The 18,554-nt window shown below is 44.2% G+C and overlaps 1 protein-coding gene across 1 annotated transcript in view; it reads left to right on the top strand.

Annotated features, from left to right (window-relative positions):
* Positions 1-18,554, top strand: part of Otulin (OTU deubiquitinase with linear linkage specificity) — a 29,875-nt gene continuing 11,321 nt past the window's right edge. The window contains exons 1-4 of the mRNA XM_036207138.1: positions 1-259; positions 8,293-8,369; positions 11,813-11,907; positions 15,227-15,370. Coding sequence (XP_036063031.1) covers positions 108-259; positions 8,293-8,369; positions 11,813-11,907; positions 15,227-15,370 — 468 coding nt within the window. The 5' untranslated portion in view covers positions 1-107. The remainder of the gene's footprint in view (positions 260-8,292; positions 8,370-11,812; positions 11,908-15,226; positions 15,371-18,554) is intronic.

Genomic DNA, 18,554 nt, shown 5'->3' with positions numbered 1-18,554 from the left:
GGGACCGAGTGACGCTCACGGAAGCGCTCCGCGGACCTCGCGAGGCGCGGGGCGGCGGCAGCCACGGCCCCGGGACGGCGGGAGCGCAGGGCCCGGCGTGGCCGCCCATGAGTCGGGGAACCATGCCTCAGCCCGCAGCGTGGCCCGGAGCGAGCTGCGCCGAGACGCCGGCGCGCGAGGCCGGGGCCGCGGCGCGGGAGGGCGGGAAGGTGACGACCGGCGCGCAGCCCCGGGCCGCGATGCGGTGCCCGGCCGAGCAGTGAGTGAGCGGGGCGGGCGTGGGCGCGGGCGCGGGGCTGCCGTGGGCTTGGGCACCCTCGGCTGCGGGCGAGCCAGAGGAGGCGGGCTGGACGGAGGAGTCCCGAGCCCCGAGCCGGTCCCAGCTGGGTCACCCAGGCCGCCCCGCTCCCGCTTTGACAGCTGTCCATCCCGAAAGTTAGCCAAAGCTCCGGGAATTTGGGCAAGAGAGCCGAAGGGCGTCTGATTTCACGACCGGCTCGCTCCCTGGAGCTCTTTCCCCCGACCTAGCTCGGAGGAAGTGAGGTCGCCCCTGTCACCGCCGCAGAGCTGCCTCGCCACGTCTCTGCCCCGGGAAGACTAGTCACCACTTTGAAGAGTGTCGCACCTGTTGGACAGACTTTGGCCACAGGCTAGCCCTCTCGGTTTTACCCTGTCGGAGCCTGGCGGGGTGTCCCTTCCACCCATTGCTTTTACACACACACACAGAATCAGTGCGGTTTGAGAGCAGTTCCTTACTGGCCAAAGTCAGAAGCGTTTACATTTTGCTTGGGCTGGAGGCGTCTACACTTCAGAGTTCGTGGCACAGTTACATATGCCTTTGGACGTATTTAAAAAGCTCAGCCAGACTAATTTTCTTTCTTTTTAAAAATTTTTTTTCTTTTTGATTGATTGATTTATATGTAGGAGGGTTTTGCCTGCAATGTGTGTCTGTGCCTGGTGCCTGAGGAGGTCAGAGGAGAGTGTTGAACCCCAGGGACTGGAGTTACAGATGGTTGACGGCCACCATGTGTGTAAGTGCTGGGAACCGAACCACCGAGCCATCTCTCCAGCCTCAAACTAATTTTCTCATTGATCTGAAATTTAAATCATAAGGTGTGTCTAAATGGACCTTTAGAGCTCCTTTAATCTCCTGAAAAGGAGTCTTTTGAAGCCTTGTTAATGAAGATGTGATATAGTAGCTCACTTGCCTAGTGCACTGTGGTGGGCTTTGATCTCTTATTCATTGAGCTCCCACGTGCAGGTAATTCGTGTAATGAGCATTATAATGGTTACTGAGGAGAGATTTAGGCTAGGGGCCTTCACTTTCTCCCGGAGCTGGAGCTAGGCTGGCAGTTTAAGAGTCAGTGACATTGGCAGTTAGCTTTGGGACTTGGAGAGCTTTTAGCTCTTTATTTGGGTCAACATTCTCTAAGCTCCAGGCATAGTCGCTGGGTCCTCTGTAGTTGATGAATCTAGATATTCTGGCTTTTGCATGAAATGTCCTGGTTCCTAAATAGGGACAGTGGTTTTTCTTTATGTTGAATTCCATAGACAGGTCTCTGTGTGAGTGGGTCTAATCTGTGGCTGCTAAATTGAGATGCATAGGTTAGAAACCTAGGATGTCTCTTGCCTCTGCTCTTCCTCTGGGCCCAAGATGTTTCCTAACTGCTCCTACCGCCCACCTTCCTCCTGTCCACAGCCCTTCCCTCCATGCTCGGCCTGTTAAGTCCTGCAGCTCAGCCTTACCCTAGCAGTTTCACAGGGTTGAAATACCTGAACTTTTGACGCCAGCACCACATTCCCAGAAGTACACATAGGCGTTTGGTAGGTTTTCTGAGGAAACAGTTGCGGGTTCTGCAGACACAGTTTGTCAGGGGAGACACAGGTAGGGGATTTCAAGACCAGGTTTCTTGATGCTTGGTTGAGCATGCTGCCCTGCCCCCCCAAATTTTTCCTGACCTCCTTAGCAACACTGGACAGAGGCATGATTTATAAAGACAGCAAACTTTACCACCCCCATGCTTGTAGTTTGTGGTTTTATTAACTTAATTTCTTTTTTTCTTACTGCCTGTGTTGCCTTTAATTATCTCATTCTTCTTTGACTCTTTATCAGGTGGGGGAAATAAGGCTAGTGTAACTTAAAAATGTTACTATTTCAACCTCACACCACTAGTGTATTTTATCTTTCTGAATCAGCATTATATGAGTAGTTAATTGGGCTATTTTTCTTTGTGAGGCTTAGGGTCATGTATTATAGATACATTACATAGTTCGCAGTATATGAGATGCATGTGTGATATATGCAGTTTAGTAGTTTGAGTGTAAATTTAAATTAATGTTGTTAAGAATGTGCTTTAGAAATCTGTTTTGGACCTATGGGTCAGATCTTCCTTTTCACTTTGAATCATTGAGAATATTTGCACCTTAAAATAGGGAACATAGTAAGACTAGATACGATTTGAGATAGTCTATGGAATCATTTTTTACCACATTTGAGGGGAAATTAATTCTGACTGCAAATAGTAGCCAATCTCCTGCAGCTGAGTTACATGTTTGGGATGTGACTGAAGGGTATGATGGATGGCTGAAGTGGCAGAGGCCTCTTTGATTTCTGTCTGGTAAGCTCGCAGTGTTTCACAAGGGAGAGGCTGGGGAAGAGGGACACATCAACCACATGTATATACACTGCTTGCTGCACAGGCCCCAGGGATGGCTTGCAGGAAAACTTGGGCTCCCTTTTGAAGACCAGATTCACGGACTATCTGTAAGCTCCCTGGCTGCTCATGTCACATTCTCCTTTGCTCTATCTTCTGCTCATCCCCGATCCCTTCATGTTTGATTTCTGCTCCATCTGTTGACTACCCCTTAGTCGATTACACCACACTGTCTTTTTCATGGATGTGGCCAAACCAGAAAGTGGCCCCATGCACCCTCTCATTCTGCTTGAGGATGGAATTGGTGTTGAATCTGGGATTCACGGTGGGCGGGCTGTGCGTGAAGGTATACCAAGTAGTCTGTGAAGCTCTATGAAATTAAGGGCAAACTTGTGTTTCCATGCTAAGGAATGGATTCTTGAAAGGCCTGTGAGCACTCCCTGCCCTGTAAGTATTAAGCCATTTTCAGGGATTGCCAAGCCTACTGTTATGGTACATGTTTTCTGCCCTTGCCCAGTCTAGTTCACAGGGAGCAGGCTAAAAATAGGTATAGTGGTGGGGTAGTAGTGGACCCCTCTCCTTTCCTCACCCGAGGAAGAACCTACGTCAGGAATCATCTAGATGTCTCCAAACCTCATTGTTGAAGGCAGCTGTGTTGTCCTTACACACTTCTGGAAGTCACATGGAGCAGCATGAGCTGGACGTGGAAAGTCCACTTGCAGAAGCGGGTGGAATTTTGGCCTAGGTGCTGGTACTTTCCTGCATTTGCTGGTTGTTTACCCCTTTCTGCAGTCACTGAACAGTGGAAAAAGGCTAGGTTGAGTGGTCTTTACTTTTCCTGTGTCTGTGTGGGAAGACATGTTGGTGTCACACTGGTTGACTGTGTCTCACCAATACTGCCTGAGCTGTTAGTCTAGGACAGACCAAGTTAAGTATGAATTGCAGGGCTCCAGTTCAGACCTAAACAGAATTACATACTCAGTTCTTTTTCTTAGATAACTAAGGGTGCCACGGTCACACTCAACATGTTGGTGAAGATACTATTTTGGGGGCTGGAAAAATGGCTGGTGGTTTAGAGTACTTGCTGCTTTTGTAAAGGACCTGATTTAGGTTCCCACCATCCACACAGTGTGGCTCACAACTATCTGTAACTCCAGTGTCAGGGCATCCAGCACCCTCTTTTGGCCTCAGACACCCGGCACACACATGGCATTCAGACATTCATTCAGGGAAACATTCATACACATAAAATAGCAAAATCAAAATAAATACTTTTTTTTCTGATAAAGGAAAACATTTATTTTATAGTACATCTTTTTAAAACAAAAAAATATTGTCTTGTAAGCTGTGTATATAAATTAGAATTGATTTTTCATTTCATGTCTTGAATCAGAAATTGAAAGTATGGTTTCACAGAAATCTGTTTCACTGAGCTCTGCCTTTAATTTGCTATTTTCTTGGAAATAATATAATTTTGTCTGTACTAGTGAGCATTTACAAGCAGGTCTTATCTGCATTTAATGGTCCATTCCTGTAATGCCAGTCAGTACTCTGAAGGTGGAGGTATAGGGGGCTTAGGAGGTCAAAGCCAGGTTCATCTGCCCCCGAGACCCTGTCTCAACCCCCTCCCAAAACACACACACATACACACACACACACACACACACACACACACACACACACACACCCTCTTTAAATTTGTTGATATGGAAACCTCTAAGCAGGGTAATAGGTACTAGTTATAATTTAGTGTGCACTGGAGCTTACTTAATTTGACATGATGTTTTCAGAATAAAATAGTTTAGCTCATGAGAAAGTGGGTAAATAGTATTTAATGGAACTTGATTTAATGGATCCTTTCAAATAATGCCATGGTGCTGAACTAGGAAATTTCTAGTTAGGAATTATTACCATTTTGGTTTTACATGTAACTGTACAGTTTAAACGTTAACTAGCATGTCTGGACATCGAGTCATTTTTCTCTTTACTATTTTATAGCTTTTTTTTTTTTTTTTTCTTTCAGAGCTGAGGACCCAGCCCAGGGCCTTGCGCTTGCTAGGCCAGCGCTCTACCACTGAGCTAAATCCCCAACCCCAGCTGTCATGTTTTATAGGAGAGAAGTTTTTGCTGTGGTGATGGTCTGAGCCTGTGGGTTTGTGGCCTCTGTTCTTTGCCAGAGTGGACACATCTTTACCAGTAAAAGTTGCCATCCTTTTAGAGCTGTCAGCATTGATGGCTTTATCTTAATAATACCCCTTTTCCTTGCACTGTTTCCTTATCTTCCCTTTCCATAAAAGAACAAACGAAACCAAACCAAAGCAGTCCTCTACCTGCTTCACATCCCCGCTTTAAATATACTTGCCTTTGGTAGTTGTTTTCAGTGTCATATTCTGACTCTTAGAATATCAAGACTGTGGTCTGGCTTTGTTCCAGTGCTGGGGAGGAAAAGCCCCTGAGCTCCAGCCCTAGACAGATAATAAAGTGGAGCCATTTTATTTTATTATTAACTGTTGTAGGGAGTGAGCTCCAGAGACTGGGGTACACTAGGCAAGTGTTGTTTCTTCCTGATCACCCTTAGGTGGGTGGATAGTTCCTCCTGCCTGTCACATGCTTTCCTTTCTGACTGTGTCGATCTTCGATCTTCATTCCTTAAAATTGACACTTACCTGGTTTCCAAGGAAACACAGCTTTGGGATCATTTCTAAAGGTCCACATTACAGCTTGCTTTTGGTGGCCAAGGAAGTTAGCAGATGCTGGTGCAAGGATCTGGGCGAACTGTCTGGTTGCTGAAGTAGTTTGTAGATGCTGTGGGCTCATCAGCAGCTCCTGCTTTGCTCCTCTTGTGAGGACTGTGACCTGAACCCCTGCCTTTCCCTGACCCCTCCCCCCCCCCCCCTTCCCCAGCCGTGAGCTTTCCCCTTTGCACTCAGTGCTCCTGTTTGCTCTGCTCTGTTTCTTTTAGTTCTTCTCCTGTTGGCCCTCGTAGGAATGTTTTGTTTTGTTTTGTGACAGGGTTTCTCTGTGTAGCTTTGGAGCCTGACCTGGAACTCACTGTAGCCCAGGCTGGCCTCAAACTCACAGAGATCTGCCTCTTGAGTGCAGGAATTAAAGGCATGTGCCATCACTGCCCAGCATGGAGTTTGTATTTGGATTGCCTCCTCTGGGCACTGGGGTTGTGATTATGGTTTTGATTATTTTGTAAGTTAAGAACAGAGGACCAGAGGGGAGCCAAGTGTTCATGCAGGGTAGCCACAGAATTTGCCTGAAATGCAAATATATGATAGGCAATTAGAACTTAGCTGGAAGAGGAACCGCAGACCATACAGATCTTACCAGCCTTCTCATTGAAGCTGAGAAAGCTGAGGGCAAGATTGGGGAAGTGTTGTACAAAGACAGGGTCTGAGAATTTAAATATATTAAGAAAATGATTTGTTTCAATGACTGTTTTAGAGAATCAGAATTTCTCTTATAGGTATAATAGTGGGTTTGATGGAAAGATGTTATTAAATTTGAGAGAAGAATGAAAACATGTGGTCATATTTTATTTTTGGCTTTTGATCTGTTGTTCCCACGCATCTGTTTGCTTTTAACTTTGGCACAAGCTCTGTGGGTGATATCATGTCTTTTGCTTGAAATGTCACTGGAGCATATGATCCTTGCTCTCTTACCATCATACTGCTAACACATATACATACATACACACTAGGGAAAACAAGCCTAAGAAACCATCACTGGGCAGTTTGTTTATTAGGACTCTCCTAATAAATATCAGTGGATATATGAAATTAATAGTAGCTAACTTTTTTGAATACTCATTATTTTAAGTATATCTTTCTTAACAGTCCTATGAAGTAAATACTCTAGTAACTGCTGTACTTAGAGGTAATAAGAGCTGGGGTAAAAGGTAGCTAAACTGCCCCTCTGACTTGGGTGCCCATAGCATCTGTTGCTCTCAGTAGAGGGTGGGCCCGTACAGAATGTGTCAGGATGTCATAGGAAAGAGACAGATCAGGATTCTGAACCTGTTGGGACAAGGGAACACCTGTAGGAGCTCACAAGTGTAAAAGTGCAGAGCAGTTGTGGCTGTTTTTGGACTGAATTCTGGGTAGTACCTAGGGGAATAATCAAAACCATGCTGGAAGGAAGTGGCAGATACATACTTTGTATATATTTCACACATATATAATCATATAGATCAGTATTCGTTTCTATGAATGACAAGGTCTTTCTGTACTCCAGGCTCACCTTGACATCAAGATCTCCTGCCCCAACTTCTTGAGTACTGGATTATAAGCATGTACCACCAGAGCTGCATGGTGCAGATTTAGACATTGGTCCTCTCACAGTTGGGAAACACTGGATGATTTCACAAGGTTCTTGTTAGAGTCTCACTGTGGTCTACTTTCTAGCACCCTTCTTCATCTGCCTCTCCTGATCCGCTGTTCAGTCTCCCAGCTCTGTCTGCCAGACCATGTCCATGGATAAAGAGATTAGAAGCAGAAGTACTATACTCATTCACTTGGTTCCTTCTGCTTGAGCCTGGAACCTCTTCTGTCCTGGACTCCATTGTGTTTGAAGCTCCTGTCTCCCCAGTCTGCTGTGAGCATGGGACACTGTCAGGGAAATACTGAGAGTTGGAGGTCTGCACACTCCTTATGTGCAATCTCCTGATTTTTAAGCTCAGTGTGTTGCTGTTTCTTCAGATGGACTTGCTTCTTCTAGTTCCTGAGCCTTGGACTTCCTCCTTGCTTACTAGCTTGCCTTGCCTAGCTGCCCCTCCAGCAGCCTTGGGCTTCCCTGCCTGCACCATTTGCCCCCCTGCTTCCTACTGTTCTTTCCCAACACATCTTTGGATTTCAGCACAGGTAGTTGTGTTCTGTTCCCTTTATTGTTATTTGGGGGTTAATAGTATTTTCGAGGTGCTGGGATTAATACTAAAGCTGGAACATAGTGGGCAGCTCTAGTCAAGCCTCTAGTTATTCAAGGAAAGGGAGGCACTTTCCAAGTGGGAGCCCTCCCTACTCATTATCTTTGTCCTGACTTTTCCCCTTCTAATACTTAGTAGTTCACTGGTAGTGGTTATATTCTTAAAAAAGTTGGTCATTAGTGGTAGCCATTAAAGCTTGTGGGAGCACAGCAGCATCTGGGTGGTTGGGTGGTTGCTGCTTAGGGAACAGATGAAGCATTGAGGAATTTTAGCTAAGGTAGCTTGTAATAATTGATTCTCTATTTTCATGTTTTTAGAGTAGCTGCTGTCAGAATTGCTTGTGACATTACAAAAGTTGACATTCCTGTGCAAATGCTCTTATTAGCACTGTTTCTGTTCTTAGAACTTGGTGGAATCATTTCAGGAGTGTCACTGATTAAGATGGCATGCTAGTCGAATTTATTTAAATGGCATTGGAGTCATGTGATCTATGAATGGTCTCATTAAAAGGAAGCAGTTCCAAAGTGGAAGAATGTGTTGAGATAGACACATGAGCATCCTAGGACCCATATTTTATTACTGTGGCATCCTATATATGAAAATAGTTAAATTTCTGTGTCATAAACATTTCATAAGCAGCTATATATTATCACACATTGGGAAATGTCAGTGAACAAGAGTTTGAAAATATCTACTTTGGTGTGATTTCAGCGAGGAGGACATGTACCGTGCTGCAGATGAAATAGAAAAGGAGAAAGAATTGCTAATACATGAAAGAGGGATATCAGGTATGTTTGGAATTGTTTTGTTTGTAGACCTTTTTTTGTCTATAGAAAATCCAGTTGGATTAGTATATCCGCTTTCATGAAATGTGGCATGTATTTCCTAGGAAGTCCTTGAATGCAGTCTTTTCTCTGTGAATTACTCACATTGCTGAAGTAGATTTAGGGCAGACTTTTCCTTGCCTCCGTTGACTCTGCCTTTTCAGTTTATTTCTTTACATTCTTAGAACAGTTTGGATGTGAACACAGTTTTCATTTTCAATTGCAAGATGTTTTGAGAAGTTAGCTATACACATACCCTTGTCAGAAGAAAGCCATGTGGCTCTGGTTGACTACAGCAAAATGGCCATGTGCTTGACAGCACCCATCATTTTGTGACTGTACGTAGTCTGTGCTGCTCTCTTGGGCTTGCTCTTCTCACTTCCGCCAGTGCTCCTGGTGTGGACTTGGTGCTCCTCCTGGCTCTCTTGCCTGTGGTGATCTTCCCAGCAGGGGTACAAGTGAAATGTGTCCTTGCATTGCAGATAGGCCTATGCAGAGGCTGAGTAGAGATCTTGATAGAGTATGTTTGAATGTGATTATCTTTTTCACTGCTTGTGTAATTCACGTGTTCTACTTTTTTTTGAGAACTGGCTTCTGTTTCACTTATGGCTGACAAAGGCATTGTGACTAGGATACGTAAGGTTTGGATGTTTTCTGCGTCTTCCTCCAGAGCGGTCAGCTCAGTCCAGCATGTGGCAGAGATGTTTTCTAGTGGTCCTCCCTAGACTTCATGGGATGCTCATTCTCCATGGCCCTGTTGTTCCAGATCACTCAGGACACAGAATGCTGTTGGAGCCTCATGCTCTTCTGTGTTCACCTGTTGTTTGCTAATGCTGTAGAACCTCCTGTTCTTCTCTTCCACTTTCGAGGCTCTGTTGTGTTTCTCTTCTGTCCAGCACTGTTCCCCACACAGGTGTCCAAGCTTCTTAGTGAGTCTTGTGACATGCAGCTTCAGTCTGGCAGTGCTCCTGAGATCTCAGCCCTGCTGCATTCCTGCTCCTCCTAGGTGTCCCGCGGCAGCGCTGCCTCCTCCACCAGAGCCCAGAGCAAGACTGAGCGTGCTCTGGTTCTCTCGGTTGGGGAATAGACATTCCATCTAACTGAGCTCCATAGGCTTTCCAGGCCTTGACCTCCTATCCAGGCTTGTAAATAAAGATCTAATGGACCTTGTAAGTGTGTTTCTCTTTAGTAGCTCTCATGCAGGCTGAACAGTTGTGATAGAAGCTGTATGCTCCTAAAACCCAGGTTATTTTCTACCAGACCTATTGCAGAAGGATTTTGAGATTCCAATCCTAGTCTATCTTCTCACAGTCCCAGCTTCCTGGAGGAGCCCTTGTTTTGTTTCTTACTCTTTGAGGTATGATTATTATGTTCATCACTTATGTGATGAATAAGGTCCAAACCTTACTTATTTGAATGCCTGCTCACCACCACTTCAGTTTTTTTTAACTTCCCTTATTTAATTTTTTTTTTTTTTTTTTTTTTTTTTTGGTTTTGGTAATAAAAATGGTCTTCTTCCTGGAAGCAGCAGTGGGAGCCTGTGTGATTTACAGTTAGAAGGAGGGTATTGTAATTCAGTGAGCTGATGAGGTCATCGTGTGCCTCCATCTCCTAGTCAGTATGTGGGGATGGCTGGTGTCCTCCCAGAGACAGTTGCCCAGTAGAATTCAGGTAGCATTATGCTGTAGCTGTGCAAGTCCTTCATGTCCTCAAGCCTCCCACCTCTGATTCAGGACAGGACTAGCCTTCTGGCTTGACTTTTGCCTTTGTAAGACCGCTGGGCCAACTCTACCCTGTGATCTGAGGTGGTCAGGAGTGAGGACAGCAGAGAGGAAGGCAGGAAGGGAGCCTTCCTGTGTGGAAGCCCTTCCTCTGCTAGTACAGGCTTTCTCCATGGGCTCACACCCCTGTCTGGAAAGAACTCAGAGCCCAGAAAGGGTCCTGCCTGCCTGTTAGCAGCTCTTCCTGTTTGTGGGGGAGGAGAGTAGAAAGGCAGATATGGGAGTACTTCCTTATTGAATTTCAAAGAGGAAAGGTCTTTATTTAAGGGTCAGTTGTGCAACAGTGATATTGTGGTCTCTTTCACTTCTAGGTTAACCCTGTTGTATTCCATGCAGAAATATATCTGTGCTGTCTGTGCATGGATTATTTCCCCCTTTTGTAAAGGTTGATTTTTCTTTATGAGATGATGAACAATGAGGGTTTTTTGTTTTGTTTTTGATTTTTGAATAAGCAGTTTTTATAATAGACTTAGAAAACAAATTGCTGCTCCTCCGTCATTCTGGCTTCCATTGTCCACTGGCTTGTAAGTGCTGTGGTCCCTCCTGGAGAAGTCCATTCAGGGCAGGAGCTTTGTCTTTGTTATCTTTACGTTCCCAGTAATGGCACAGTGCTTGACACATCAGAGCTTCAGGGAATGTATGTTGAGTTGAATGAAACAGTTATTTCACGTACAAGATATGCAGGCTCTCTGTGTTCTGAAGTACTTCTAAGTTCATCTCCTAAAACAGTTGTTAATATCTATATCCTTTATAGTTTAAAAAGGAAGCCAAGATGAACCCAAGAATTTGCCTATTTTCCTTTTGAAATAACAAACTGTCATATACATACATGTACATACTCATAGGTATATATCAAGAAATCAAACCTCATCCATTAAATCAAGAAAATCTTACTTAAGGCCTTAGGTTTATTCATCGTGCGCGCATGCACACACACACACACACACACACACACACACACACACACACACACACACGAGAAGTATGTTGTGTTTAGAAGAGAATCTAAAGGCATTTTTAAAAAAAACCTGGTAACATTTGTTTGATTCTGAGGTATGCTAATTTTGGGGGGCATTAAAGGAAGTCTGTGGATTAGCCAATAGCGAGAGCTCTGTTACTTTTGGACTTATTAACAAACTGTAGTCTTTTAGGTAAATACAAATACAATTTTTGTTCGGTTTATCTCTGCCCAATAGATATGAAAAATTACAGATGGTGGAAGTTTTTTCTCATGGTTCATCTGCTTGCTTCTGATTACAAGAGTGTTCATAGATACCCGTGGGTCAGATGAGTGTGATCTAGGAGGCTTCTGCAGCCGTCTGAGCATAGGAAGAAGGGCTGCTGCCTGACTCAGGATTTAAATGGGCACCCTGACTGCTGCTGTGTGGAGAATGATCTGCAAAGTGGTGACAAGGGAGACCCATTGAGAGACCACTCTGGAGGTGGCGTAGTGGTGGCCTGAACTAGAGGCAAGGGCAGTAGTGGGATTCGGGGAATTTTAAAATAGAGAAAGTAAGGAGTAAAGAGTGGACTCCCCGCGGCCCCAGGTAAAGCAGTACCTTTCTTCCATTACTCTTTGGTTCATGACTTGTTTCGTTTACTGGTGCCATTTTGATTCTTCAACAGAACCCAGGCTAAGTGTGGCTCCTGAAATGGATATTATGGACTACTGCAAAAAAGAATGGAGGGGGAATACTCAGAAAGCCACATGTATGAAAAAGGTACAGCCAGCGTGCACATTTGAGTCTGCAAACCATCTGTCATAAGTTACTTCTCATACTATGTTTTTAGACATTGGTTAAGACAACTGCTATAATAAGACAATGCTGTAAATATTGGAGTTCTAATTTTAGAGATGAGGAAACAGACTGCAAAGATAAGGACTTGTTTGAAGTCACAGTATTAATATAGAAGCAACATCAGTTCTTCAGTAACTTAACTTCTTTGAAGAACACATAGCTGTGTTGTTGAGAATTGAGTCAGCAATTGATGGCTCTCTTTTAGAAATTTGGGAATGCCCTCCTTAACTTGGTGTTGTAAAAGCCTCAAGGATAGTCGGGGTGATTCTACACCTCCTGTGTTTGGACACATGCTGTCTAACTCCTAGGGTATAAATACTCCTGTACTCTGTGGTGATATTGTGTCCCCCAGTATATTGTGCACCCTAACAAACTTATCTGCGGTCAGAGAACAGAACAGCCACTAGACAGACATAGAGGCCAGAAAATGGTGGTACACACCTTTAATCCTAGCATTCCAGAGGCAGAGATTCATCTGGATCTCTGTGAGTTCAAGGCCACACTGGAAGCAGCCATGCATGGTGACACATGCTGTTAAGCCCAGAAAGTGATGGCAGGAAGCAGAAAGATATATAAGGCATGAGGACCAGGAACTAGGTCTTGTTAAGCTTCTAGGCTTTTTAGCAGCAATTCATTTGAGATTCATTTGGATGAGGACTCAGAAGCTTCCAGTTTGAGGAACTGAGATCAGCTGAGGAACTGGCGAGGTGAGGTTGGCTGTGGCTTGTTCTGTTTCTCTGATCATTCAGCGTTCACCCTAATACTTGGCTCTGGGTTTGTTTTTATTAATAAGACCTTTGAAGCTTCATGTTACAGTACTCTATGCAGAGAGATCTTGAACCACTTCCCTTATTTAAGGTGTGCCAGGAGCCCCCTTCACTTAGTTCCGTTGCAACGCTGACATAGTCTCCAAGACTGTGGGATGGTAGTGGAGCTGCAGCACCCCATGGGCTCTCCTGACAGAATGAGTACCCACCCAGTATTCCTAACCAGAGGGACAGATGTGAAAGCGCCACTGTTGGACCACTCTTGCACTACAGAACTGGCAGGGTCAGAGTTCCACCTAGCACTTAAGGTTCTAAGTACTTTTTTCTTAGATTATTTACTTTTTGAATTCGAATATATTTCTTGTGTTCTAGAAATACTGATCAATATTTTTGTTTTTATTATTATTTTTTTATGTATGTGGTCTGTTTTGCTACCATGTATGTCTACACTACATGTGTGCAGTGTCAGCAGAGGCCAGAAAGTACATTGGATCTCCTGGAACTGGAGTTATTGATGATTGTGGGCTGCCATTTGGGGGCTAAGAGCAGCCAGTGCTCTTAACCACTGAGTTATTTCTCCATCCCATATTGATAGAATCATATTTGGTAGAAAAATAGCCTATAATTTTTTTGCTTAGGGTTTTAAATTTTTCAAAATTTAATTAGTTTCCCTCATAGCTTTTTTTTTTTTTTTTTTTTTTAAAGAAAATATTACTCATCTTACAGGGTTCACCTTAGGTCCCCAAATGCCTTTTGCCCCTTGGAAATCTTAGAGAAAACGACAGCCTCAGCCCTGATTCTTGTAAATTTGTATTCTAGGTCTGTATATGTGAACTCAGTCACAAAATACCCCGATCTTAGTGTCTGCTAAGGGTAAATTTGTATTCTAGGTCCGCATATGTGAACTCAGTCACAAAATACCCCAATCTTAGTGTCTGCTAAGGGTAAAAGACTCACCCTTCAGAGGCCTTCTGCTGACCGACCGTGCTGTCAGCTACCCAGGGTTTCCAGCTTTCCACCCAGAAAGCAGAGTCGAACCATGTGTTTTATTTTCTCACCTGCCCCAGAAATGCCCTCACTGACTAGTAATATTCTGTTGCCTCAGTCTCTTCCAAAGCTCGGTTTTATCAGTTGGCACATTAAAGTCCAATATTGAAGATACTCAGGTTACCCATGTTTTAGAACTTATGGAAAAATCATTCCTCTCTGGGATTGGTTTCAGGGAAAGATGGGATCAATCAGTAATAAGATCAGAGCACCATTTAGAGGTGCAGCCCTGAGAGCCGGGGTGGAAGCTGGCCGTTATCACTGCCTGTTAACATCTTTGTTGATTTTGTGTTAGCCCTTCCTTGCCTAATTACCTGTGTTTAGTTTCAGATATTCTTTTGGAAGTGTTTATAAATCTAAATTAACTTTTTAAAGAGTTAGATTCCTCTCTGAAGTAATAGATTCCATGTCTAGTTCTAGACCTGTAAGAGTCTAAGGGATCTGAGACTACTCACCTGATGATGTAGCGGTGGTGTGTCGGATTTGTCCTTACTGCAGGGACGCTGTCCCAGCAGTTGTTAGCTGACTCCGTCACTCCTTTGTGGAGGACAGTGTGTCATATTATGCCAGCAGCAACTTCATACATCTCATGGTCGCTGTCTCTCTTGACTATGTTGTCTCACACTTGATTGAATCTCTTTTTTTCATTGTGGCTTATTAGCACAATTCCCCAGCTAATTCTCAGTAAGAGCTTATCTAGCCCAAGTGTATAGTAGGATTCGCCAACTAGGTTTGTGCAAGTGCACTCTGATGTGTTCACAGTGATGACATTGCCTACCGACTTATTCTCAGAATGTATTATCATTGCTAAGTGACATATGCCTGTATGTACACATACACACTGGAAACTCGAGATTTTGTATATTTTTAAATCTGGAGATAGAGATACTGCATGTCTCCGCTCCTTTTCCTGTTCTCTTTATTAAAGCATTTGGGATTAATTAACCACAGATTAAACCTTTCTGAACGTCACCAGTGAGTGGCGGCGAGTGCTCCCTCAGTTGCTTAGGAAAGGGCTTTGAGGGTGGCTAGTGCTGGATAATGATTTTATATGTCAGATCTGTTGCATTTGTTATAGATCAGTGGTTCTCAATCTGTGGGTCGCAACTCCTTTGGGGGTCGGATATCAGATATTACATTATAATTAATAAAAGTAGCAAAATTTATAGTTAGGAAGTAGCAACAAAATAATTTTATGGTTGTGTGGGTCACCACAACATGTGGAACTGAACTAAAGGGTTGCAGCATTAGGAAAATTGAGAACCACTGTTATAGATGCTGATATTTCATACAGCATCATTATTTTAAAATAAATGGAATTATAGTCGAGAAAGACAGATTTAGGGCAATTTTTCTTCTGTAGGGATGGAACTTCTCTTGCGAGAGCCAGTAACCACCATCTGAACTCTTTGATGTTTTCTCCCAAGGGCTATGAGGAAGTTTCTCAGAAATTCACATCTATAAGGCGAGTACGTGGTGATAATTACTGTGCGCTGAGGGCCACACTGTTCCAGGCCATGAGCCAGCTGGCAGAGCTGCCCCTCTGGCTGCAGGACCCGGAGCTCATGCTGGTAAGTTGCTGCATGGATCTGAGTCTCCATGTTTTAGGAAGTTCTTGTAAGAAGATATCTCCTTTCTGCTCATGTTGCCTGATGGTGTTATATGCAGCATGATTTCAGTGTTTGGATTTGTTCAATTTTGCATGTCTTAAGATGACTTTATCTATTAAAAAGATGACTAGAAATAACCAGTATTTTCCAGAAGAGAAAAGTGATAAAACTTAATACAAACAGTTAAGCTGACTTAGAGACCAGATGCTTAGAATTCATAAAAAACACATAGAAACAACTTGACTTTATTTTAGTATTTCTGTGAAGTAGGTTGTAGAATTTATTGGTGTCCAGCCAGGGTTTTAGGTACAGTTCAAAAATGAATACTCTTTCCATGGTGAAATGTTAGTGTTAATGTAGAGAGACATTTCCTGGTCCTGGCTGTCTGTAGTGCTTTAAATCTGCCATGTGGTAGAGAGTCCTCGGGATCTGTACCTCCAGGTGCCCCAGTACAAAGACAGTCACATGCTGACATTTTGTGGAGTGGATTATAAAAGGAAGTTTTATAAACCTTGGCACTAGTGAACATGGCTTTGCTGTTTCTTGTTTACATGTGAGATGAAGGGCTTTCTGGAGTGGGGACTGGACAGACTTTTAACTCTGTAGCCCAACCCAGGCTGGCTTCAAACTTGTGGTCATCCTTCTGCTTCTGTCTCCCGTGTGCTGGTGTTACAGGTGTGAGCCAGCATGCCTGGCTGGTAAAAACATGACCAAGATGTTACTTCTGTGTGGTCTAAACACTTATCTGTCAGGGTTTCCTAGGAGGAACAGTTAAAGTGCCAGTTGCACTAATCTGTACTAAGTATAGTGAATGAGTGAGCGTGTGCTGACTAACTTGTCCCTGTTACATGTGGGCTTCAAAAGAGAGTACTTTGAAAATTATTATTAAATCATATTGATCCTTTTGAGTCTTGACCTTTGAGGGGCGTTTTAGATTCCTGGGCTTATTTGATACCGAACTTAAATTTTTATACTTTCTAAGAGCTTTTGGTGCACATAATGTCCTAAATGCCACATTTGAAACAGGCCAGGTAAGCAAGGTGGGGTGGTACATGCCTGAAATCCCAGCACTTTTGATGCTGAGGCAAAAGGATTGTGACTTTTAGGCCAGCCTGGTCTATTTAGTGCGGCCTTTTCTCAAGAACTGCCTCCCCAACCTGCAAAAGGGTGAATAGATAGGCTGCATTTGATATTGATCAGTATTAAAATGTGTTCCTTGTAGGAGTGATGTGGCTGTCATGTGGTTTTCCTGGCTTAACTGGAGTAATGTACAAACAGCTGTTCAATTCCCAGTGGCTCTGTGTGGTTTCCTCTTCTCCATAGCATCACAGGTTTGCCTTGCTGAGGGCATAGTCACTGGGAAATCAGTATTCATGTTGGCTGATTCGGTTCTTGTAGATGTAACCAGCTTGTTAAATAAGAAACACAGAACCGATTGCAGAGTTAAAAACCACGAGGTCAGAGCAAGAGCGGAAAACCTTACCCATCACTGCTTCTGCTGTTCTTCCTCTCCGCAAGAGAGCTACCTCTGTGTGTCCTATCTTTTTTATAGATTTTCTGTTCTGTTTTCTCATTGGTTGTAAACCCAGCCACATGACCTCCTCGTCACTGCCTGTTTGTACAGACCTCCAGGTCTTCTATGGTTGCTATTGAGATTAAAGGCGTGTGTCTGCCATGCTGGCTGTGTCCTTGAACACACAGAGATTACCAAGCTCTGCCTCCCAAGTGCTGGGATTAAAGGTGTGTACCACCACCACCACCACCGCCGCCACCACCGCCACCACCGCCACCCAGCCTCTGCTATGGCTTGCTCTGACCCCAAGGCAACTTTATTAATATACAAATAAAACCACATTTTACAAATATAGTATCACCACAGGTTCTGCTCAGTCTCTGATGAAGAAGTGACGTCTCTGTTCTCCTGCCCTCAGAAACTTAATGCGGTTTGGACCTTTCTTGACAGTTTGTTTTATTGCTCCCAAGACTTGGGGAAATGCTGGCCTCAAGCTCTGTTGAGGGAGAGGAGGGGTCGAGCAACAGAAGTTGCTTGTACTGGGGACTCCCTGAGTGAGCAAGTGTGCAGTTGTCTGCTCCCGTGTGCAGACTCTAACCCTCCGCCTGATGCCAGGACCTCAGAAGGAGACAGCCAGGCTCAGCAGTCCTCTCTTGGAACAAGTGACTAAGTGGAAGGGACCTTCTGTTCTCTGTTCTGCTGCTGCTGCTCAGCTTCTCTGACCTTGCTGCTTTCCTGCTTAGCAGCTGAGCCTGGGCTCTCTTGCTCCTCTTGTCATCCAGCTGTCCCCTTTTCTCTTAGCCCTAGGCTTCCTGTTTGTTGTTCCCATTTCTGTCCAGAACCCAACCTGCTTGACAGCAGGCAGATCTCTGACCCCAGCCTCAACCTGGAGATGGCTGGCCAAAGCTTTTTAGTTTCTAAGTCTACTGTGATTCTAAAGCTCTCCGAATGAGAACTGTGACCGCATTTACTAGAGAGTGGCACCAAAGCTCTTTGTGATTCCATTTGGGGTGGTGCTGTAGATACTTGCCATTGTCATGCTATCAGATACAGGTGTTAGTTAGAGAAAACAGGCTGTTCCCGGGGTTAGTCACAGTGGCCCTAAACACTTACCACAATCCTATTTCTTGCGTCAGTCTGTTTCTTTCCTTCTTTGGTTCTTTGAGACAGAGTTTCTCTGTAGTCCTGGCTGCCCTGGTACTCGCTCTGTAGACCAAGCTGGCCTCGAACTCACAGAGATCCTCCTGTTTCTGATGGGATTAAAGGCATGTGCCACCGCCTGGCCAGTCTGCTTCTTGCATCTCTTACTCCAGCAGAAGGCAGGCAGGCCTGTGTGCTTACTAGAAAGGAATGGTGATTTATGTGGACCCCATTGTGACCCATGAAAGCATTTAAAGTTGTATTTACTTCTTCTCAATAAATAAATACAACTCCATTGTTCTTTCCTAATAGTATCTTTAAAAATGTGTGTGTGTGTGTGTGTGTGGCGCGTGCGCACACACATGCGTGCATGCCTGTGCATCCGTATACAAAGTGAGTGTATGGAAGTCAGAGGACAGTTTTGTGGAGTTTGCTCACCCCCAACACTTACATGGGTTCCTGGAATTGACCTCAGGACAGCAGGTTTACATG

The sequence above is a fragment of the Onychomys torridus genome, chromosome 15 (assembly GCF_903995425.1).
Source record: "Onychomys torridus chromosome 15, mOncTor1.1, whole genome shotgun sequence".
Classification (NCBI taxonomy): domain Eukaryota; kingdom Metazoa; phylum Chordata; class Mammalia; order Rodentia; family Cricetidae; genus Onychomys; species Onychomys torridus.
This window is presented reverse-complemented; position numbering and strand designations above follow the sequence as displayed.